General features: G+C 50.0%; 1 protein-coding gene across 26 annotated transcripts in view; it reads right to left on the bottom strand.

Moving 5' to 3' along the window:
• The window catches only part of LOC110531425 (phosphatidylinositol-binding clathrin assembly protein), a 72027-nt gene that overhangs the window by 12267 nt on the left and 36597 nt on the right, over positions 1-23163 (bottom strand). For 4 of the 26 annotated variants that reach the window (XM_090183484.1, XM_090183478.1, XM_090183485.1 and 1 more), the window contains 14 exons: positions 23054-23129; positions 22329-22431; positions 21868-21961; positions 21551-21662; positions 18639-18745; positions 15673-15714; positions 12201-12286; positions 10362-10485; positions 8705-8832; positions 8002-8102; positions 7366-7470; positions 3460-3627; positions 2002-2032; positions 824-959 (listed from right to left, as the gene is read on the bottom strand). In XM_090183484.1, the coding sequence (XP_090039610.1) occupies positions 824-959; positions 2002-2032; positions 3460-3627; positions 7366-7470; positions 8002-8102; positions 8705-8832; positions 10362-10485; positions 12201-12286; positions 15673-15714; positions 18639-18745; positions 21551-21662; positions 21868-21961; positions 22329-22431; positions 23054-23129 (1413 nt within the window). Of the gene's footprint in view, positions 1-823; positions 960-2001; positions 2033-3459; positions 3628-7365; positions 7471-8001; positions 8103-8704; positions 8833-10355; positions 10486-12200; positions 12287-15173; positions 15195-15672; positions 15715-18638; positions 18746-21550; positions 21663-21867; positions 21962-22328; positions 22432-23053; positions 23130-23163 lie in introns of all 26 variants that reach the window. The other 22 variants (XM_090183482.1, XM_036987287.2, XM_090183483.1 and 19 more) reach the window with 10 other exon arrangements.

Here is a 23163-nt window from a genome sequence, read left to right on the forward strand (position 1 = left end):
TTCATAAAATAATTGGCTCTCCACAGGTTAGATTTTTACTTTTGAAGCCAGGTAAGACATGTCTCATTAACATGAAGTAAAATGTTTGGATTCCAACAATTAAGTGTACGTTTCTAAAAATGCATCGTGCCTCCAGCTCATTGCAACGTGGTGTGTGTACGATGCGCTGAAGCCTACCATTGTCTTGGAAATACACTTCAATTATCAGTCCAAAAATCTATTATTAAAAATAAAACATTTTAAAAAAAGAAGCTGTTTTTAAAATCGTGGCTAATCAAAACTGTTTTTAAACACACGATTGCATTTCTTGTTGAAATAAAAGCATGTTTCAGTCCAGCAGTAATGAATGAGGTGTTTGAGGAGCTGTAGGAGCCAGCAGCTGTCCCGCTGTCTGACAGCGGCTCTGTGTCTGTACGCTCAGTGTGTGTGATGAACATAACGACTCACGAAAATACCCAGAAGGCAATTTAATTCCACAAAATGTATGCAAATGCCCCTATAGCATAACCGGTCAAATATATATACATCGACTGGTATTTCCATCTACGAAAAGGCTAAAAAAAAACATATTATACAATGGGATTATTTTATTTTTTATTGGACAATTGGGTAGTGGCAGTTAACACATTTGTTTTGGTGAGCGGGGGGGGGCAAAAGCAGGCTATTACCGGCTAACGGAACTCTTAGCACACACGCTCAAAGCACAGCAATCACAGTCTTGGCTAGAGTCCATCTACTGCAGCTGGACGGGCTGTTATCGACAAAATAACATCACCTGCTTCTCCGGTGAGAGACAGACAGAGACAGACGCACAACCACTCACCAGGTGTTGTACAGGCATGGGCGCGGGGGCCATGGGAACAGGGTTCCAGGCCGTGGTGCTGGTCATGGTCTTGCTCTGCCAGTTGTGTCCCCCAGTTAGTCTCTTCTCTCCAGACTGGCTCCACTGCATGTCTGGCCTGAACACCGGGGCACACAGAGACAAAATACACCGTGCAAAAACACCACACTCGTTAATCAACTGTCACTATATCCTATTTGTGACAATCCGACGGCAGCGGTTATAAACAGATATAAAAAGGCATGTCTATAACGTCGTTAATATATTGCAGCTAAAGCTCTTCACTGTGTCGTCGCAGACGGGCAAGCTGCTTTAGTTTCTGGTTCGTTTTTCAACGTATTTGAGAAGCACAGAAGCTCTGGAGATGGGTGGGTCCCTAACACAGGTCCGTGGGATGGCAGTCCGTCTCGGGAAACCACTGCAGTGGTGTGTCCCAAAACTACATTTACATGCTACGTAGCAAACTATCCAGAGTGTTGATTAACGCCACATGATGGTTTTATCATTAAAAACATCAGACTATTTTAGTGACTTTTCTTGGTGTACCTTCTATCCCTTTCTCTCCCCGATTTCGTGAAATCCAATTGGTAGTTACAGTCTTGTGACCAGAAGTCTTAGTTTACAGTCTTGTCCCTTACGGACTCGGGAGAGGTGAAGGTCGAAAGCCATGAGTCCTCCTCAACCCGACCCTGCCAAGCCGTACTGCTTGCTTAACCTGGAAGCCAGTCGCACTAATGTGTCGGTGGAAACACCGTACATCTGGCGACCGAAATCAGCTTGCAGGCGACCGGCCCGCCACAAGGAGTCGCTAAAGTGTAATGGGTCAAACCCTCTCCTAACCCGGACGACGCTGGGCCAAACCCTCTCCTAACCCGGACGACGCTGGGCCAAACCCTCTCCTAACCCGGACGACGCTGGGCCAAACCCTCTCCTAACCCGGACGACGCTGGGCCAAACCCTCTCCTAACCAGGACGACGCTGGGCCAAGACTATCACTTATTTTAGTAGTGTGTTTTATGTCCAGAAGCAGTCTACTGTGTGTTATCAGCACTGCCTGCCTGGGACTGGAGTACAGTAGGATGGCAGACCGCCATAGCCCTCTATTGTCTAGGGAAAACGCTGCAGTAGTCTGGCTCTACATCACATCCACACACACTTACTTCTTGGCTGGGGCTCCTCCGAACTGCAGATCTGAGGGGAGAGAGAGAGAGAGAGAGAGAGAGAGAGAGAGAGAGAGAGAGAGAGATGGGTTAGGTGTATTTAAATCTCCAGAGAGAGAGAGAATCTAAGCCAGACAGACAGAAAGCCAGCCAACCCTGGGGAGTAGTGAAGGCTCCTAAATACTGTTTACAGTAAGAGTAGCGGCTTGTGATCAGTGGCTCCCTACTGGGTCCCCTCTCACTGTCCTCTCTCTGTCTGCCCAAACTTCTGATAGCTACTAGGGCCAATCCCTACCATTAGGTAATCCAATGGACCAAGAGGGAAAGAGGGGTAGAGAATAGGGGGGTAGAGGAGAGAGGGGGAGAGGAGAGAGAACAGAGGGGGAGAGGGGAGAGGAGAGAGAACAGAGAGGAGAGAGAACAGAGGGGGAGAGGGGGAGAGGAAAGAGGGGGAGAGGAGAGAGGGGGAGAGGAGAGAGGGGGAGAGGAGAGAGGGGGAGAGGAGAGAGGGGGAAAGAATAGAGGGGGAGGAGAGAGGGGGAAAGGAGAGAGGGGGAAAGGAGAGAGAACAGAGGGGGAAAGGAGAGAGAACAGAGGGGGAGAGAACAGAGGGGGAGAGGAGAAGAGGAGAGAGAACAGAGGGGGAGAGGGGGAGAGGAGAGAGGGGGAGAGGAGAGAGAACAGAGAGGAGAAAGGGGTAGAGAATAGAGGGGTATAGGAGAGAGGGGGAGAGGAGAGAGAACAGAGGGGTAGAGGAGAGAGGGGGAGAGGAGAGAGGGGCAGAGGAGAGAGGAGGAAAGAATAGAGGGGGAGAGGAGAGAGGGGGAAAGGAGAGAGAACAGAGGGGGAGAGAACAGAGGGGTAGAGAACAGAGGGGTAGAGAACAGAGGGGGAGAGAACAGAGGGGTAGAGAACAGAGGGGTAGAGAACAGAGGGGGAGAGAACAGAGGGGGAGAGAACAGAGGGGGAGAGAACAGAGGGGGAGAGAACAGAGGGGGAGAGAACAGAGGGGGAGAGAACAGAGGGGGAGAGAACAGAGGGGTAGAGAACAGAGGGGTAGAGAACAGAGGGGTAGAGAACAGAGGGGTAGAGAACAGAGGGTAGAGAACAGAGGGGTAGAGAACAGAGGGGTAGAGAACAGAGGGGTAGAGAACAGAGGGGTAGAGGAGAGAGGGGTAGAGGAGAGAGGGTAGAGGAGAGGGGGGTAGAGGAGAGGGGGGTAGAGGAGAGAGGGTAGAGGAGAGGGGGTAGAGGAAAGGGGGGTAGAGGAGAGGGGGGTAGAGGAGAGGGGGGTAGAGGAGAGGGGGGTAGAGGAGAGAGGGGTAGAGGAGAGAGGGGTGGACCAAGGAGGAGAGGAGAGGGGGGTAGAGGAGAGAGACATGGAGAGTCAGCACAAGGAGAAAGACACAAGGAGACAGACGAGAACACAAAAGAAGTGTGTCTCTGTATAGTACTCACTGCCAACGAGGTTGGCGAGGGAGGAGTCCAGGTCATTGGCCAGCAGCTTGCCCCCTGGGTGGTACCCTGGATGGGGGTGACTTGGGTGGGGGTGGTGGAGGGCCATGGGGGGAGCCTGGTTATGGTTCGACACTGTGGGCTTCAGCAGGTCCCCAAGAGCATCAAACCCTGGAGGACACAGAGACACTGGTTAATACAACACACACACACACACACACACACACACACACGATACATACACACACACACACACACACACACGATACATACACACACACACACGATACATACACACACACACACACACACACACACACACACACACACACACACACACAAGGATATCAGCATTACACAAAACGTAGGCTACGAACTCACACACAGATGGGCTATGAGGTTAAGAGAAAAGCACAGCATGCAGGACAGATTTGACTCAAGTTTGAGAGAGAAATGACTTGGGGGGGGGGGGGGCAGGATCAGGTTGTGGGATATCATGAGAGTGATGAAGTCTAAAGGCTTTCCTGTATTTCTATGCTATGGTGCTTCAGTCGCTGTGTCTATTCATTGTATTTCTAGGATTCAGCCTCATGGGGCGGTAGCTGTATTTGACTGATGATGGATTTCTGTTATTGAGTCATTAGGCTGATCGATTCTATTCATTACATTTCTAGACTAAAACAGTAGAAGTGTAGCCCATTTAGTTCTACCGTTTCTAGTCAGTCACAGTTGACACAATAATAATTATTTATTTTTTTCAAATCTATTTCTAGCCTGAGTAGGCTAGCTATTTTTGTGTGCTGATGAATTTTAATGTACTCGTTGTTGTGGAGTCCGATGGATTCTATTAACTCTGTTTCTGGATGAAAACAGTAGCTTTTTATCCTTTCTATGTATCCTGGGGCGGCAGGGGGCCTAGTGGTTAGAGAGTTGGACTAGTAACCGAAAGGTTGCAAGTTCAAATCCCCGAGCTGACAAGGTACAAATCTGTCGTTCTGCCCCTGAACAGGCAGTTAACCCACTGTTCCTAGGCCGTCATTGAAAATAAGAATGTGTTCTTAACTGACTTGCCTAGTTAAATAAATAAATAAATAAAAATCCTATTTCTAGGCCCAGCAGCTGTGTTATGATGGATTGATGTTCTTGTGGTCGGCATGTTGTGAAGTCATTACGCTGATTGAGGCTGTGTATTCTAGCAGCCAAGACGCCCGCAACACACACCTGTTCTGTAGTAATGTATACAGGGTTGATTAGTTATACAGCCGTGAGAGTCAATGAGAAATCAAGTAATTCAAGGTGTAAACGTTAAATTATATTACTAGAACCACGGTCTAGTCTGGTCCTCATTCTGCTAATGGGGACACAATACCACACACAGAGACAGAGAGAGAGAGGAGACAGAGAGAGAGAGAGAGGAGACAGAGAGAGAGGAGACCGAGACAGAGAGAGAGGAGACCGAGACAGAGAGAGAGGAGACCGAGACAGAGAGAGAGGAGGCCGAGACAGAGAGAGAGGAGGCCGAGACAGAGAGAGAGGAGACCGAGACAGAGAGAGAGGAGACCGAGACAGAGAGAGAGGAGACCGAGACAGAGAGAGAGAGGAGACCGAGACAGAGAGAGAGAGGAGACCGAGACAGAGAGAGAGAGGAGACCGAGACAGAGAGACAGAGAGAGAGAGAGACAGAGAGAGAGAGAGAGAGAGAGAGAGAGAGAGAGACAGAGAGAGAGAGACAGAGAGAGAGAGACAGAGAGAGACAGAGAGAGAGAGAGACAGAGAGAGACAGAGAGAGAGAGAGAGAGACAGAGAGAGTGTAATGGAGAAAGGAGCAAAGAGACAAGCCTAGCCAGGCTGACAGGAGGAGAACGACAGAGGGGACGGACGGAAGGGGGAGGACAGACGGACAAAGGGGGGGGGGACGGACGGAAGGGGGAGGACGACAGAGGGGACGGACGGACGGAAGGAAGGGGGAGGACGGCAGAGGGGACGGACGGAAGGGGACGGACGGAAGGGGGAGGACGACAGAGGGGACGGACGGAAGGGGGGGGGACGGGACGGAAGGGGGAGGACAGACGGACAAAGGGGGGGGGGACGGACGGAAGGGGGAGGACGACAGAGGGGACGGACGGAAGGGGGAGGACAGACGGACAAAGGGGGGGGGGACGGACGGAAGGGGGAGGACGACAGAGGGGACGGACGGACGGAAGGAAGGGGGAGGACGACAGAGGGGACGGACGGAAGGGGACGGACGGAAGGGGGAGGACGACAGAGGGGACGGACGGAAGGGGGGGGGGACGGGACGGAAGGGGGAGGACGACAGAGGGGGGGGGGGGCGGAAGGGGGGGGGCGGACGGAAGGGGGAGGATGACAGAGGGGACGGACGGAAGGGGGGGGGCGGACAGAAGGGGGAGGATGACAGAGGGGGACAACAGAGGGGGACAGACGGAAGGAGGAAGACGACAGAGGCGGACAGACAGAAGGAGGACGACGACAGAGGGGGACAGACGGAAGGAGGAGGACGACAGACGGGGACGGACGGAAGGAGGAGGACGACAGACGGAAGACGCCATTCCCTCATCTCCTCCCACCCCTTCCTCATCTCCTCCCACCCCTTTCTCATCTCCTCCCCTCCCTCCCTCATCTCCTCCCACCACTCGACTAAGAGAAGAGGGAGTGGAGAAGAGGAGGAATAACATTTGGTGAGGAAGCTGTGTCTAGCTTCAGGAGTGTGTTGACACAGCAATGCATCCCAGATGGCAACCTATTCCCTACATACTACACTACTTTTAACCTGAGCCCTATGGGGTGTTGTGTAGTATGTAGGGAATAGGGTGCCATCTAGGACTCCACGTTGACGAAGTAGGAACTTCCTGCTTGGTTCAGCAGGAAACAGAGGGGAAGGATCAGAGAAAACCAGCACATTCAGCAAAGAGAAAGAAGAGAGCCTCAAACACGCAAAAAAACAAGAAAGAAAGAAGAGTTAACCGTTAGCTGAGTGTTTGGAGGAGCTCAGATTGAGAGAATAGAGGCAGTAGAGGGAAGAGGGGAATAGATGAAGAGAGGAGAACAAATGGAAAGGTAGTGCCTCTGAAGATGATGGCTGGGACGGGGTGACGGCTGGGACGGGGTGACGGCTGGGACGGGGTGACGGCTGGGACGGGGTGACGGCTGGGACGGGGTGACGGCTGGGACGGGGTGACGGCAGGGACGGGGTGACGGCAGGGACGGGGTGACGGCTGGGACGGGGTGACGGCTGGGACGGGGTGACGGCTGGGACGGGGTGACGGCTGGGACGGGGTGACGGCTGGGACGGGGTGACGGCTGGGACGGGGTGACGGCTGGGACGGCTGGGACGGGGTGACGGCTGGGACGGGGTGACGGCTGGGACGGGGTGACGGCTGGGACGGGGTGACGGCTGGGACGGGGTGACGGCTGGGACGGGGTGACGGCTGGGACGGGGTGACGGCTGGGACGGGGTGACGGCTGGGACCGGGTGACGGCTGGGACGGGGTGACGGCTGGGACGGGGTGACGGCTGGGACGGGGTGACGGCTGGGACGGGGTGACGGCTGGGACGGGGTGACGGCTGGGACGGGGTGACGGCTGGGACGGGGTGACGGGGTGACGGCTGGGACGGGGTGACGGCTGGGACGGGGTGACGGCTGGGACGGGGTGACGGCTGGGACGGGGTGACGGCTGGGACGGGGTGACGGGGTGACGGCTGGGACGGGGTGAAGGCTGGGACGGGGTGACGGCTGGGACGGGGTGACGGCTGGGACGGGGTGACGGCTGGGACGGGGTGACGGCTCCCAACCAGAAAGTAAGAGGTTGATTAGTCTAACAGCTAGTTGTAATCATAGGTAGTAAGCTAAACCAAGACAGAGTTATTCATTTAGTGTATGGTTCTCTTTACCATCAGCGGCTGGCTGCACGCCGTTATTGGCTATTCCTCTAGCCCCGCCCCCAAAAACAGCATCAAAATCTACACTTATGGAGGACTCAGCTTGCACAGCGGCACCTAGGAGACAGAGGTCAGAGGTCATGAGACTGTCGTCAGGGCTACATACAACTGGCTTCAGGCGGAAGACATTGTGAACACAGAGGAAGCACTGGCTGGCTCTCAGTAAATCATATTTATTCATCTCTGTTGCTAGGGAGCATGGGGCCATCAGAAGAGCGTCATAACGCTGAAGGTTTTAACACTGTCGTTAACCGCTACATAGGACGCACTTGAATGTTTCTAATAGAAAAGAAAAATGGTGGCTAGACGAATGAACGGCCGATGAATGGATAAACGCAGGAATGACTGAACACATGACACAGGAAATACATTTTTATATTTACTAACTAAAAAGAGAGGCGTATTCAGAGACCAAAATAACGTCTAAACATTGAGGCTTGTCAGGACAAACCGCTGATCAACACTCTGTATCTCCCCCCTCCTTCTGAACCAGAAGTTCAGGAGGTTAAGTGAGAAAAACAAACTACCAAAAGTCTGTGTGTGTGTGTGTGTGTGTGTTGATTAGTAGCGTGCATGTCTATGTCCTACCTCCCCAGGCAGTGGCGGCTGTAGAGATGGAAGGAGTGCTCTGGACAACAGGGGTGAAGGCTGGCTGTAGGTCAAACAGATCACTACTGAGGTTGGGCATGCTGGAGGGGAGGGAGAGAAAGAAAATCAACCCGGGAGTAAATGGGATTAAAATTGCCCTTCTACTTTATCAACATATCTTTAAAAAAAAGAGGACTGCTAGCAATGATTAAGCCAAGACAACAAACCCCAACAAGTAATCAAATCATAGATCTGTCATTTGCGTAAATATCAGCTTTGACATACGCAGAGCGATAATAACTGATCATGTGAAGGACAGCATTTTTAAACATCAATAACGTTGATTCAATTCATTACGTCTTTTTGATTTGATCACGGCACCTTGGACTACGGTGGTTGTTGTTGAGACGGCCCATAGACTTATTATCTATAGTAACTGTTATAACCACCTGTCATTAGCATGTTATAACCACCTGTCATTAGCATGTTATAACCACCTGTCATCAGCATGTTATAACCACCTGTCATTAGCATGTTATAACCACCTGTCATTAGCATGTTATAACCACCTGTCATTAGCATGTTATAACCACCTGTCATTAGCATGTTATAACCACCTGTCATTAGCATGTTATAACCAACCACCTGTCATTAGCATGTTATATATGTTATAACCACCTGTCATTAGCATGTTATAACCTACCTATTGGTGGATGGTGTGTTGAATAGCTCCATGGCCTGGTTGGTGTTGTGGTTGACACTGCCCATAGACTGTGTACTGGGGGAGGCAGAGGGAGGAAGGGACACACCGATCTCCTTCAGACGCTGGTCCTGGAGGAGCAGAGAAACACACTGTCAAACATTGACTACGAGTTGGCCAACACACCTGACTTTACTAACATGTTTTAGCCTTGAGCTGATAAATTATTATTTATATGTAGATTTTCTCAGCGTTTATAGAGAACAGTATGACGGACCAGTGTCAGCGTGTTCCAAGGACAACTCAAAACATCTTCAGCTGGAAAATGTGACCTGTCAACATGTTTTCTGCAGGACTATTTACTAGCTCGACTAGAACTCTGCTGCATTGTTCCTGTCTCCATCCACAGAGCTCATCTAAAACATTCAAAACGCACACAGCAGTTATATCAATGAAGCACAAAATAAGCCAGATGTCACAACGTGTTGTTCCCAGAAAGCGGTTTGACCTTCCCCCGCAGCCTCATAACGGGTGGAGTGTGTGAAACGTCCAGCGATGCTTTCAGGCAGTTCGATCTGAATATGAGTCGTGTTTTTCTGTAGTTTCGTTGTTATGGTATTTCTATCGCCCAACTGAAAATGGTGTTTAGTGGAGCAATATAGTTGTAAACTTGTGTACTGTTGTAATGATGTTTAGTGTATCAGCGCTCCCCTTCTAAGGCCTGCTGTCTCTCCTTATAACCCCTTCCTCGTGTGTGTGTGTGTGTGTGTGTGTCTGTGTGTGTGTACTTGTTTTTCTACCTTATCAGGACCCCAATGTCCTCACATTTCACCTTATTGTTTTCCTACCTTATCAGAACATAAACTTTTTTTGAAAAGTCAGGACTTTAATTTGTTTGAATACTATTTTAAGCTTAAGGGTTAGGTTTAGGGTTTTGGTTACCTACGTTAGGTTTAGGGTTTTGGTTACCTACGTTAGGTTTAGGGTTTTGGTTACCTACGTTAGGTTTAGGGTTTTGGTTACCTACGTTAGGTTTAGGGTTTTGGGGTAAGGTTTTTGGAGTTAGGGTAAGGGGTTAAGGTTAGAGTTAGGTTAAGGTTAGAGTTAGGTTAAGGTTAGAGTTAGGTTCAGGTTAGAGTTAGGTTCAGGTTAGAGTTAGGTTCAGGTTAGAGTTAGGTTCAGGTTAGAGTTAGGTTCAGGTTAGAGTTAGGTTCAGGTTAGAGTTAGGTTCAGGTTAGAGTTAGGTTCAGGTTAGAGTTAGGTTCAGGTTAGAGTTAGGTTCAGGTTAGAGTTAGGTTCAGGTTAGAGTTAGGTTCAGGTTAGAGTTAGGTTCAGGTTAGAGTTAGGTTCAGGTTAGAGTTAGGTTCAGGTTAGAGTTAGGTTCAGGTTAGAGTTAGGTTCAGGTTAGAGTTAGGTTCAGGTTAGAGTTAGGTTCAGGTTAGAGTTAGAGTCAGGTTAGAGTCAGGTTAGAGTCAGGTTAGAGTCAGGTTAGAGTCAGGTTAGAGTCAGGTTAGAGTCAGGTTAGAGTCAGGTTAGAGTCAGGTTAGAGTCAGGTTAGAGTCAGGTTTTTTAATGGTGAAAAAAAATGTGCACTCCAAAAAGTCACTTTCCCAAACACACAGCTGTGTCCAAGTGAATCAGTGTAATGATGTACCTGTACCTTGAGGGCCTGCAGTCTGGCCTGCTCCTCTTCCAAGGCCTGCAGTCTCTCCTTCTCGTCCATGCGGCTGAAGGACATGCCTGTACTGGACAGAGACGTCACAGCACTGGACAGAGTGGACGCTCTATAGTGGGAGAACAGGGAGAGAGGACAGGTTTTCTATATCGTATAAACATGAAGAGGATAAACCAGAGGTTTAGATGGAGTATATACACCACTGGTAGCAGCGATAGTCTCTGATTCAGAGGGGTGGGGTTAAATGTGGAAGACACACCTCTCTGATTCAGAGGGGTGGGGTTAAATGTGGAAGACACACCTCTCTGATTCAGAGGGGTGGGGTTAAATGTGGAAGACACACCTCTCTGATTCAGAGGGGTGGGGTTAAATGTGGAAGACACACCTCTCTGATTCAGAGGGGTGGGGTTAAATGTGGAAGACACACCTCTCTGATTCAGAGGGGTGGGGTTAAATGTGGAAGACACACCTCTCTGATTCAGAGGGGTGGGGTTAAATGTGGAAGACACACCTCTCTGATTCAGAGGGGTGGGGTTAAATGTGGAAGACACACCTCTCTGATTCAGAGGGGTGGGGTTAAATGTGGAAGACACACCTCTCTGATTCAGAGGGGTGGGGTTAAATGTGGAAGACACACCTCTCTGATTCAGAGGGGTGGGGTTAAATGTGGAAGACACACCTCTCTGATTCAGAGGGGTGGGGTTAAATGTGGAAGACACACCTCTCTGATTCAGAGGGGTGGGGTTAAATGTGGAAGACACCTCTCTGATTCAGAGGGGTGGGGTTAAATGTGGAAGACACACCTCTCTGATTCAGAGGGGTGGGGTTAAATGTGGAAGACACACCTCTCTGATTCAGAGGGGTGGGGTTAAATGTGGAAGACACACCTCTCTGATTCAGAGGGGTGGGGTTAAATGTGGAAGACACACCTCTCTGATTCAGAGGGGTGGGGTTAAATGTGGAAGACACACCTCTCTGATTCAGAGGGGTGGGGTTAAATGTGGAAGACACCTCTCTGATTCAGAGGGGTGGGGTTAAATGTGGAAGACACACCTCTCTGATTCAGAGGGGTGGGGTTAAATGTGGAAGACACACCTCTCTGATTCAGAGGGGTGGGGTTAAATGTGGAAGACACCTCTCTGATTCAGAGGGGTGGGGTTAAATGTGGAAGACACACCTCTCTGATTCAGAGGGGTGGGGTTAAATGTGGAAGACACCTCTCTGATTCAGAGGGGTGGGGTTAAATGTGGAAGACACACCTCTCTGATTCAGAGGGGTGGGGTTAAATGTGGAAGACACACCTCTCTGATTCAGAGGGGTGGGGTTAAATGTGGAAGACACCTCTCTGATTCAGAGGGGTTGGGTTAAATGTGGAAGACACCTCTCTGATTCAGAGGGGTGGGGTTAAATGTGGAAGACACACCTCTCTGATTCAGAGGGGTGGGGTTAAATGTGGAAGACACACCTCTCTGATTCAGAGGGGTTGGGTTAAATGTGGAAGACACATTACAGTTGAATGCATTCAGTTGGACAACTGACTAGGTATCCCCCTTTCCCTTCATGTAAATGCTGACAAAACTGTTTGAAATTCAACTCGTCTCCACTAGGAGGAATGTCTTAAGGGTAAAGTATAGCTATGCTCTTCTTATACAGGTTTTATGGTAAAGTATAGCTATGCTCTTCTTATACAGGTTTTATGGTAAAGTATAGCTATGCTCTTCTTATACAGGTTTTATGGTAAAGTATACATTTTCATGTGCTTCTTCCACAGGTTTTACGGTAGACATAATGCGGTGGTTCAATGCCAGTCCAGTCGTACAGTACCTGGTGTCAGCACTGAGCTCCTTGGTCTTCTTCCCCTCCAGAGAGGCTAGGTGCTGCTCCAGAGCCTCCAGGAGACTACTGGGGGCCTGGGGGAGGACAAGGGGAGTAGAGGGAGGAGAGGGGAGGGGGAGGAGGAGGGGGAGGACGAGGGGGAGGACGAGGGGGAGGACGAGGGGGAGGACGAGGGGGAGGACGAGGGGGAGGACGAGGGGGAGGACGAGGGGGAGGACGAGGGGGAGGACGAGGGGGAGGACGAGGGGGAGGACGAGGGGGAGGACGAGGGGGAGGGCGAGGGGGAGGGCGAGGGGAGGAGGACGAGGGCGAGGGGAGGAGGACGAGGACGAGGGGAGGAGGACGAGGACGAGGGGAGGAGGAGAGGGAGGGAGGACGAGAGGGAGGACGAGAGGGAGGACGAGAGGGAGGACGAGAGGGAGGACGAGAGGGAGGACGAGAGGGAGGACGAGAGGGAGGACGAGAGGGAGGACGAGAGGGAGGACGACGGGGAGGAGGAGAGGGAGGACGACGGGGAGGAGGAGACAGGGAAAAGGGGATGAGACTTGCCAAAATAAAACTCATTCTCACTGTACCCGCTCTGTCACTCATTCAGTCCCAGAAAATCCCTCTCAGAATAGAACCAAGGCTTTGTCCCCAATAGCTCCCTATTCTATTCATAGTGCACAAGGCTCCAAAGCAGTGTACTCTATAGGGAATAGGGTGCTACTGGGGATAAAGCCCACAGCTACATGCACTCTGTATAAAGTAGGTTAACAACAACAGGTTCCAGGAAAACAGATCAACATCTGAACAGAGTGGAAGAGAGGGAGGAAACAGAACAGGAGGGAAAGGAGGGGATGAGTGGAGGTGGTTGAGAAACATGTGGACAGTTCACATTTTGTCCTGTCTGGTTCGTGCCAAAATATACACAAACACCCGGTAGGGGTCATAGCCTAGTTGGACAAGGCTGGTTCTTTGGCCTGTGCGTCCCAAATGCATTAAAGAGAGATGAGGGTGCCATTTCAGATGCATCCCAAGAGAAAAAGGAAGAGATTGCTTCAATTGGAGGTTGTGTCTGAAATAAGGGATGGGCTGCTGTGATGGGGACCATAAAGAGATAACAAATCAGACTTCAACGAGGGGCAGCAGTGGTTCGGGGGGGCCCACATCCATACACCAGTAGTGCACTACTTTACACAGAGCCCTATGTAGTGCACTACGTTACACCAGAGCCCTATGTAGTGCACTACGTTACACCAGAGCCCTATGTAGTGCACTACGTTACACCAGAGCCCTATGTAGTGCACTACGTTACACCAGAGCCCTATGTAGTGCACTACGTTACACCAGAGCCCTATGTAGTGCACTACGTTACACCAGAGCCCTATGTAGTGCACTACTTTACACCAGAGCCCTATGTAGTGCACTACGTTACACCAGAGCCCTATGTAGTGCACTACGTTACACCAGAGCCCTATGTAGTGCACTACGTTACACCAGAGCCCTATGTAGTGCACTACGTTACACCAGAGCCCTATGTAGTGCACTACGTTACACCAGAGCCCTATGTAGTGCAATACTTTACACCAGAGCCCTAGGTAGTGCACTACTTCACACCAGAGCCCTAGGTAGTGCACTACTTCACACCAGAGCCCTAGGTAGTGCACTACTTTACACCAGAGCCCTAGGTAGTGCACTACTTTACACCAGAGCCCTATGTAGTGCACTACTTCACACCAGAGCCCTATGTAGTGCACTACTTCACACCAGAGCCCTAGGTAGTGCACTACTTTACACCAGAGCCCTATGTAGTACACTACTGTTGACCACTATGGGACATGAAGGTAGCAGCTCTATAGTGATCTGGTCCAAAGTAGACCAAGTGTAGATCATTTAGAGCACAGCCAGGGGCCTCTGTTTAGACAGAGGAAATATTAGCTCCGACACACACTGTTCTATTCCCTCCTACTAAATAACCACATTCCACCTTGACACACAGAGAGAGATAGGAGAGAGAGAGAAAGAGGGGGGGAGAGAAAGAGGGGGGAGAGAGAAAGAGGGGGGAGAGAGAAAGAGGGGGGAGAGAGAAAGAGGGGGAGAGAGAAAGAGGGGGAGAGAGAAAGAGGGGGAGAGAGAAAGAGGGGGAGAGAGAAAGAGGGGGAGAGAGAAAGAGGGGGAGAGAAAGAGAGGGGGAGAGAAAGAGAGGGGGAGAGAAAGAGAGGGGGAGAGAAAGAGGGGGGGAGAGAAAGAGGGGGGGAGAGAAAGAGAGGGGGAGAGAAAGAGAGAGAACAAAAGAGAGAAGTAAAGGGAATTGTTGTTATTTTAACCGCTAGTCTTCCCCCGACAACAAAAAGTCTCTCTTTAAAAGTTTAAAGAGTGAAAAAGGAAAATGTTTTGCTGTCATTGTTACAACTACGATGTCTTAATGCATCGCAGGGCTCCAGGCATTTCTACAACCAGCCCGTGTGAGCCTAAGTTGAACAATATAGGTGCAAATAAAGAAATGTAGGACTAGAATGAAAAATATTTGAGATTTTAAAAAGACGGAATCCTTAATTCCAGGTCGCACAGCTAAATATTTAGGTTGCACTGTAGAGCCCTGCATAGCATGCAAACATTACAGTCATAATCAGGGGGTCAAATATAGGTTCAATTCATACGCTAAATGGGTGAAACACATTCTTTATTATACTTTAGCAGCTCTGTGGCTGTCTGATTAAAGGAAATAGAGGACCTTTCAATGTATATAGCTGACCCCTGACCCACTCTGGGTCTGTCTGGACGTGCGTTCATGCATGGGGTGGGGGGGGGTTCATGCAAACCAGAGCACAAGCTAAAGTAAAGTCAACAACCTCATGTCACAGCAGTCACCACAACTAAGGTCATTGACTTCACTCTTCAGCTGAAGTAATGCTGGTGTTTCTAGGGAGGGGAGATGCTGGGGGGGAAAAGCATTACAGTAAGTAACCCACCACCTACAATGCATGATCCTTTAACGGCCTGTTGGGGGGAATGGTAGAGGGCTTGTTTTACTTTACAGTGGTCTGCAACGTATAATGATGTTTCACATCACTGCCAAGCTCATTGCCTGTCTGGGCCTCCACTGTCACAACTCACTTTGAAACAAATGACTGAACCAACAGGGTAAGCACAACGCATCATGTTGAAGGCAAAGAGAAAGGAGTACAGAGAAAAGAGGGAGATCAACAAAATGACAGACAGAGAGAGACAGACAGAGACAGACAGAGAGACAGAGAGAGAGACAGCGAGAGAGACAGAGAGAGAGACAGCGAGAGAGACAGAGAGAGAGAGAGAGAGAGAGACAGAGACAGAGAGAGAGACAGAGACAGCGAGAGAGACAGCGAGAGAGACAGAGAGAGAGACAGAGAGAGAGACAGAGAGAGACAGAGCTGTTACATGAATGAATGGATGAAGATGTGTGTGTGTGGAACCAGAAGAGGTGAAAATATAGACTGACCTGTGAGAGATCGGGGATATCACCCTGATCTATTCCAACTTGCTGTTGTCACAGACACACAACGGAAAACAAAACAGGCCAACGGAAAACAGGGGGAAGGGAGAAAATAAAACAAGGGAATCATTACTTCCATGCAGTGACCAGGGCGCTGCGTCCCAATAATATCTCCTTCCTCCTGAAGTGTGCACTTGATCACTACTTTCCACAAATGTAAAAGCATTGGATTGGAGGATGCTAGTGTGTTTCTACATACCAGTAATTTCCTTTCAAACCCATGTCGTGTGTATGTACCCACATGTGTAACTGATACAAACAAACACTTAATGGGGCCTCAACGGCGTCAGTTAATGGGGATCCGAATCATTCAAACCATGAAGAGAAGTGTACAAGTGCACACTTCAGGAGAAAGGAGAGATTATTGGGACGCAGCGTTTGTAAACATCGAAAACAACAATGGAAACAAAATGAAGATTCCAATCAAACATGCTGACACAACCGGATCGATGAATATGATTGGACGATCTTGAGTATGCCCTTGTGACTGACCAATGGGAGACGAGACATGGTGAGAGTGTGGTGAATGAATGGTGAGCAAATTGAACACACATTTAAAATAGTTCCAAAACATTGAAACTGTGGGGCGAGAGAGAGGGGGAGAGAGGGGCGAGAGAGAGGGGGAGAGGGGAGAGAGGGGGAGTGGGGCGAGAGAGAGGGGGAGAGAGAGAGGGGGAGAGAGGGGCGAGAGAGAGGGGGAGTGGGGAGAGAGGGGGAGTGGGGCGAGAGAGAGGGGGAGAGAGAGAGGGGGAGAGGGGGGCGAGAGAGGGGGGGAGAGGGGAGAGAGGGGGAGTGGGGCGAGAGAGAGAGAGAGAGAGGGGGAGTGGGGAGAGAGGGGGAGTGGGGCGAGAGAGAGAGAGGGAGAGAGAGAGGGGGAGTGGGGAGAGATGGGGAGTGGGGCGAGAGAGAGAGAGGGGGAGTGGGGCGAGAGAGAGGGGGAGAGAGAGAGGGGGAGAGAGGGGCGAGAGAGAGGGGGAGTGGGGAGAGAGGGGGAGTGGGGCGAGAGAGAGGGGGAGAGAGAGAGGGGGAGAGGGGGGCGAGAGAGGGGGGGAGAGGGGAGAGAGGGGGAGTGGGGCGAGAGAGAGAGAGAGAGAGGGGGAGTGGGGAGAGAGGGGGAGTGGGGCGAGAGAGAGAGAGGGAGAGAGAGAGGGGGAGTGGGGAGAGATGGGGAGTGGGGCGAGAGAGAGAGAGGGGGAGTGGGGCGAGAGAGAGGGGGAGAGAGAGAGGGGGAGAGAGGGGCGAGAGAGAGGGGGAGTGGGGAGAGAGGGGGAGTGGGGCGAGAGAGAGAGAGAGAGAGGGGGAGTGGGGCGAGAGGGGGAGTGGGGCGAGAGAGAGAGAGGGAGAGAGAGAGGGGGAGTGGGGAGAGATGGGGAGTGGGGCGAGAGAGAGAGGGGGAGTGGGGCGAGAGAGAGAGAGGGGGAGTGGGGCGAGAGAGAGAGGGGGAGTGAGAGACGGGAGAGAGAGGGGGAGTGAGAGACGGGAGAGAGAGGGGGAGTGAGAGACGGGAGAGAGAGGGGGAGTGAGAGACGGGAGAGAGAGGGGGAGTGAGAGACGGGAGAGAGAGGGGGAGTGAGAGACGGGAGAGAGAGGGGGAGTGAGAGACGGGAGAGAGAGGGGGAGTGAGAGACGGGAGAGAGAGGGGGAGTGAGAGACGGGAGAGAGAGGGGGAGTGAGAGACGGGAGAGAGAGGGGGAGTGAGAGACGGGAGAGAGAGGGGGAGTGAGAGACGGGAGAGAGAGGGGGAGTGAGAGATGGGAGAGAGAGGGGGAGTGAGAGATGGGAGAGAGAGGGGGAGTGAGAGATGGGAGAGAGAGGGGGAGTGAGAGATGGGAGAGAGAGGGGGAGTGAGAGATGGGAGAGAGAGGGGGAGTGAGAGATGGGAGAGAGAGGGGGAGTGAGAGATGGGAGAGAGAGGGGGAGTGAGAGAAGGAATGAGAGCACCTAACCTCCACCCCATCTAAGGGTCATTTTTGGAGGTGTTCAGCTGCGTACATGAGTTGGCGTACTCTCTGTGTGTGTGTGTGTGTGTACACGTCTGTGGCCTTTTCTCATTGGGCAAAAGTCCGTCCTCTCTCTCCCCCATCCTCCGGGAAAACAATAAGTGCTCCACAAGTGTGTGGTATCAGAGAGAAACACACATTTAAAAACACGATAGACTATGTTTTATCTACAAAATTATCCCAATGCACCTTTATTTTGGGATCCACCCCAGTAAACGTAATTTGCCTGATGTGGGAGTGGAGGAGCTACTGGGGGTGTCCCAGAGGTAAAGCCCAACGAAGCAGACCGTAGACCAAAGTCTGGGGAGGGGCATCTGCGACAGCCGAAGAGACTCAGGTCAACACGGCTGCTTTCCGTTTTTAAACTTTTTACTGAATTAATGTGGAAATAAACGCTCTGTACCTCCGTATGACACACTGAAACTGGAGGCATAACTTGTGTACAATTCATTGGTTAGAGGTCTCAAATATCCCTTTCATTTGTATGTCCTGTAGCTTTACAATCACAGCAAAGTCGGTTCCTGTTTCAGTCTTTGGCCACATTTGAATGGGTCAAACAAAACACCCCGATGACTGGTTGACAAATAGTCCCCCCCCCCCCCACAATGCAGCTGGTGAGATGCTACCGCAGCGACTTCAAAAAACCGGCATGACCTTAATTCACGTGATTTTTGTAAAGCTCACGCCTCAACATGTAGTCTGACGGTTTTTATAACCATAACGCAACACAGAACAACAGTCACCGATGTGATTCGCCCGAACATTCCTTTCATACAAGGGCATTTTCATCCTAGTTCACTCTCCTCGCCGCCTATCCTCGATTACCTTTGACCTTGAAAAGTAGACGAGAGAGGACGGAGAGAGAGGACGCAGGATTTGGCCTGTGAGTTTGCGTACAGTGTGCGTGTGTACCTCTGCTACTTTGAGAAACTCAGACAGCTTGGTCATCCTGTACAGGAACTTCTTATAGATGTCCAACGCCTCTTTACACTGACCCTTCTTCAGATCAAAATACTTCTCTGAGACAGAGACAGAGAGAGAGAGGATAGGAGACAGCAGAGACAGAGAGAGAGAGAGAGAGAGAGGATAGGAGACAGCAGAGAGAGAGAGAGGATAGGAGACAGCAGAGACAGAGAGAGAGAGAGAGAGAGGATAGGAGACAGCAGAGACAGAGAGAGGATAGGAGGCAGCAGAGAGAGAGAGAGAGAGAGAGAGAGGATAGGAGACAGCAGAGACAGAGAGAGGATAGGAGACAGCAGAGACAGAGAGAGGATAGGAGACAGCAGAGACAGAGAGAGAGAGAGAGAGAGGATAGGAGACAGCAGAGACAGAGAGAGAGAGAGAGAGGATAGGAGACAGCAGAGACAGACAGCAGAGACCGAGGAGAGCAGAGGGATAGGAGACAGCAGAGACCGAGGAGAGCAGAGACAGAGGACAGCAGAGAGAGAGAGAGAGAGAGAGAGAGAGAGAGAGAGAGAAAGAGAGAGAGAGAGAGAGACAGGATAGGAGACAGCAGAGACAGACAGCAGAGACCGAGGAAAGCAGAGACAGAGGACAGCAGAGAGAGAGAGAGAGAGGGGATAGGAGACAGCAGAGAGAGAGAGAGAGAGTACAAAAAAGCCATTAGTAGAGGGAGACACTCAGAAATACATCTCAACCTGTCAAGACAGAGCCACAGCATTGCATTGCATTACACACACACACACACGACAGCGGAGCTCACATCAGCCTATAGACAACCTGTAGTGTTCATTGATATTCCCTGTCTGAGAGTCTAACATAGCAGATTTAAAATCACATCAAATTGGCACAAGAACTTTAAATCTCATGGCAAGAAGAAGCACAATGTGATAACAGCCACCAGTACCAATCTAGAGATGACAGCTCAGTCTACATACAATTATCAACAGTACCAATCTAGAGATGACAGCTCAGTCTCCCTCCGTACCAATCTAGAGATGACAGCTCAGTCTCCCTCCGTACCAATCTAGAGATGACAGCTCAGTCTCCCTCCGTACCAATCTAGAGATGACAGCTCAGTCTCCCTCCGTACCAATCTAGAGATGACAGCTCAGTCTACATACAATTATCAACAGTACCAATCTAGAGATGACAGCTCAGTCTACATACAATTATCAACAGTACCAATCTAGAGATGACAGCTCAGTCTACATACAATTATCAACAGTACCAATCTAGAGATGACAGCTCAGTCTACATACAATTATCAACAGTACCAATCTAGAGATGACAGCTCAGTCTCCCTCCGTACCAATCTAGAGATGACAGCTCAGTCTCCCTCCGTACCAATCTAGAGATGACAGCTCAGTCTCCCTCCGTACCAATCTAGAGATGACAGCTCAGTCTCCCTCCGTACCAATCTAGAGATGACAGCTCAGTCTACATACAATTATCAACAGTACCAATCTAGAGATGACAGCTCAGTCTACATACAATTATCAACAGTACCAATCTAGAGATGACAGCTCAGTCTACATACAATTATCAACAGTACCAATCTAGAGATGACAGCTCAGTCTACATACAATTATCAACAGTACCAATCTAGAGATGACAGCTCAGTCTCCCTCCGTACCAATCTAGAGATGACAGCTCAGTCTACATACAATTATCAACAGTACCAATCTAGAGATGACAGCTCAGTCTACATACAATTATCACCATTACCAATCTAGAGATGACAGCTCAGTCTACATACAATGATCAACAGTACCAATCTAGAGATGACAGCTCAGTCTACATACAATTATCAACAGTACCAATCTAGAGATGACAGCTCAGTCTACATACAATTATCAACAGTACCAATCTAGAGATGACAGCTCAGTCTACATACAATTATCAACAGTACCAATCTAGAGATGACAGCTCACAGTCTACATCCAATTATCATCCGTACCAATCTAGAGATGACAGCTCACAGTCTACATCCGTACCAATCTAGTGTTGCCAGCTCACAGTCTACATCCAATTATCATCCGTACCAATCTAGAGATGACAGCTCACAGTCTACATCCATACCAATCTAGTGTTGCCAGCTCACAGTCTACATCCAATTATTATCCGTACCAATCTAGAGATGACAGCTCACAGTCTACATCCGTACCAATCTAGTGCTGCCAGCTCACAGTCTACATCCAATTATCATCCGTACCAATCTAGAGATGACAGCTCACAGTCTAAATCCAATTATCATCAGTACCAATCTAGTGTTGCCAGCTCACAGTCTACATCCGTACCAATCTAGTGTTCCCCAACATGTCAGTGTCTAAGAGGTGTCTGTATACTAGGGTTCCCCAACATGTCAGTGTCTAAGAGGGTTCCCCAACATGTCAGTGTCTAAGAGGTGTCTGTATACTAGGGTTCCCCAACATGTCAGTGTCTAAGAGGGTTCTGTATACTAGGGTTCCCCAACTGGTGCCCCGGGGGGCGACTTCAGCCCGCCGGTAGTTTAACTCGCCCCTCCAAGTTTTCGGAGAAAAACAACGACATAAAAGAACAACAGGAAATCAGCTCCAAGTGATTTTACATTTTTGAAATCTTTTCCCAACTATTCCCAATGGAGACAATCGTAAGCAAGGTTTGAAAATGATCATGTTTTAGTCAAATATTATATCCGTTTGGGATTCTTGGTCAAATTGCAGTCTCCAAATGATTTGTAATTGTGTTCCGGACCCCCGTACATCCACTCAATCATTTTTATTTTTAATAAAAATCGGCCTGCAGCCGAATCGAGTTGATAATCCTTATTCCTTTACTCAGCAAGAAAGAATGGTTAAATCTGATTCTAGACCTGTCCTTACCCAGTAGGTTGATGACACCCTCGTTGTAGGCAGCAAACAGACGGATGGAGTCTTTAAACAGCAGCATGAAGGCTGCATTGATGACTCCGTTAGTTAACTCATTAGGGTTGGCCTGGACGGAGACAGGGAGACAGGAAGACAGGGATGGAGAGGGAGAGGATGAAGAGGGGAAGAAGGAGCGGGCCGAGGAGGAGGAAAGAGGGAGGAAGAGAATCATTTCAAAAACATATTTCTCGATCTCCAAAAATCACAAAATGAAACGTCAGTTCACATCTCTCCCACTATATACACACACATTCCGTTGAACACACACTTACCTGGAAGTCTAACAGTGCGTCTAGTTGGTTCTGGATAATCGGTAATGTCTTGATGAGCTTCTCTGTGCTCATGGTGCGCATCACACCGTCAATCCTGGAAAATATACACACACATTTGTAGTTAGTTTCCTTTTCCTGGACCAGCTGGTAGTGGCAGGTTGCTAAGGCCCGTTTTACCCCATTCATTACATAGAGGCAACCTGACTCGTACTGGGCTGACTCAACTTGGCTCAGCAGGCCGGCCCGGGACAGTCCTAGTAGGCTCAGCAGGCCGGCCCGCTACAGTCCTAGTAGGCTCAGTAGGCCGGGCCAGTAGAGCTCAACTTGGCTCAGTCCGGTACAGTTCTAGTAGTCTCAGTAGGCCGGCCCGGTACAGTCCTAGCAGGCCGGCCCGGTACAGTCCTAGCAGGCCGGCCCGGTACAGTCCTAGCAGGCTGTATATATGAACTATTGTGTCCTACCCTCTCTTCATCTTGGTAAAGTCCACAGCCACCAGTCTGTAAGACATGGCCTTCTCATTCAGATAGCGGCTGTACCGACGGATGAACGTAGACATGTCATAACCTGGAGAGAGAGAACGAGAGAAAGGGGGAGAGAACGAGAGAGAACGAGAGAGAGGGAAAGAACGAGAGAGCGAGAGAGAAAGAACGAGAGAGAGAGAGCGAGAGAGAGAGAAAGAACGAGAGAGAGAAAGAACGAGAGAAAGAACGAACGAGAGAGAGAAAGAACGAGAGAGAGAGAAAGAACGAGAGAGAGAGAGAGAAAGAACGAGAGAGAGAGAGAGAAAGAACGAGAGAGAGAGAGAAAGAACGAGAGAGAGAGAAAGAAAGAGAGAGAGAGAAAGAACGAGAGAGAGAGAGAGAAAAAACGAGAGAGAGAGAAAGAACGAGAGAGAGAGAGAGAAAGAACGAGAGAGAGAAAGAGAGAGAACGAGAGAGAGAAAGAGAAAGAACGAGAGAGAGAGAGAGAAAGAGAGAACACGAGAGAGAGAACGAGAGAGAGGGAAAGAACGAGAGAGAGAGAGAACGAGAGAGAGCCTTTGAGCCAACCTCATTTGATGGAAACCACCACAGTACCCCCAGTGAAACCTCTCCCACCCCACTAAAATGGAGAGAATCTGAGACCAAAGCCGTGTGTGTGCGTGTGGAATCATGCGCTAGTAAGTGTGTTGTAGCACATATCATACCTTGCAGAGCACCTTTGTCCAAAAAGTTGTTCAAGTTGAAGAGGGTGTTTCTAGAAGCCAGATACTGGATAAGACGCTGAGAAAAATGGAAGGAGAAAAAAAAGGCAGAA

The sequence above is a fragment of the Oncorhynchus mykiss genome, chromosome 9 (genome assembly GCF_057628025.1).
Source record: "Oncorhynchus mykiss isolate SJ-2025 chromosome 9, ASM5762802v1, whole genome shotgun sequence".
In the NCBI taxonomy this organism is placed as follows: domain Eukaryota; kingdom Metazoa; phylum Chordata; class Actinopteri; order Salmoniformes; family Salmonidae; genus Oncorhynchus; species Oncorhynchus mykiss.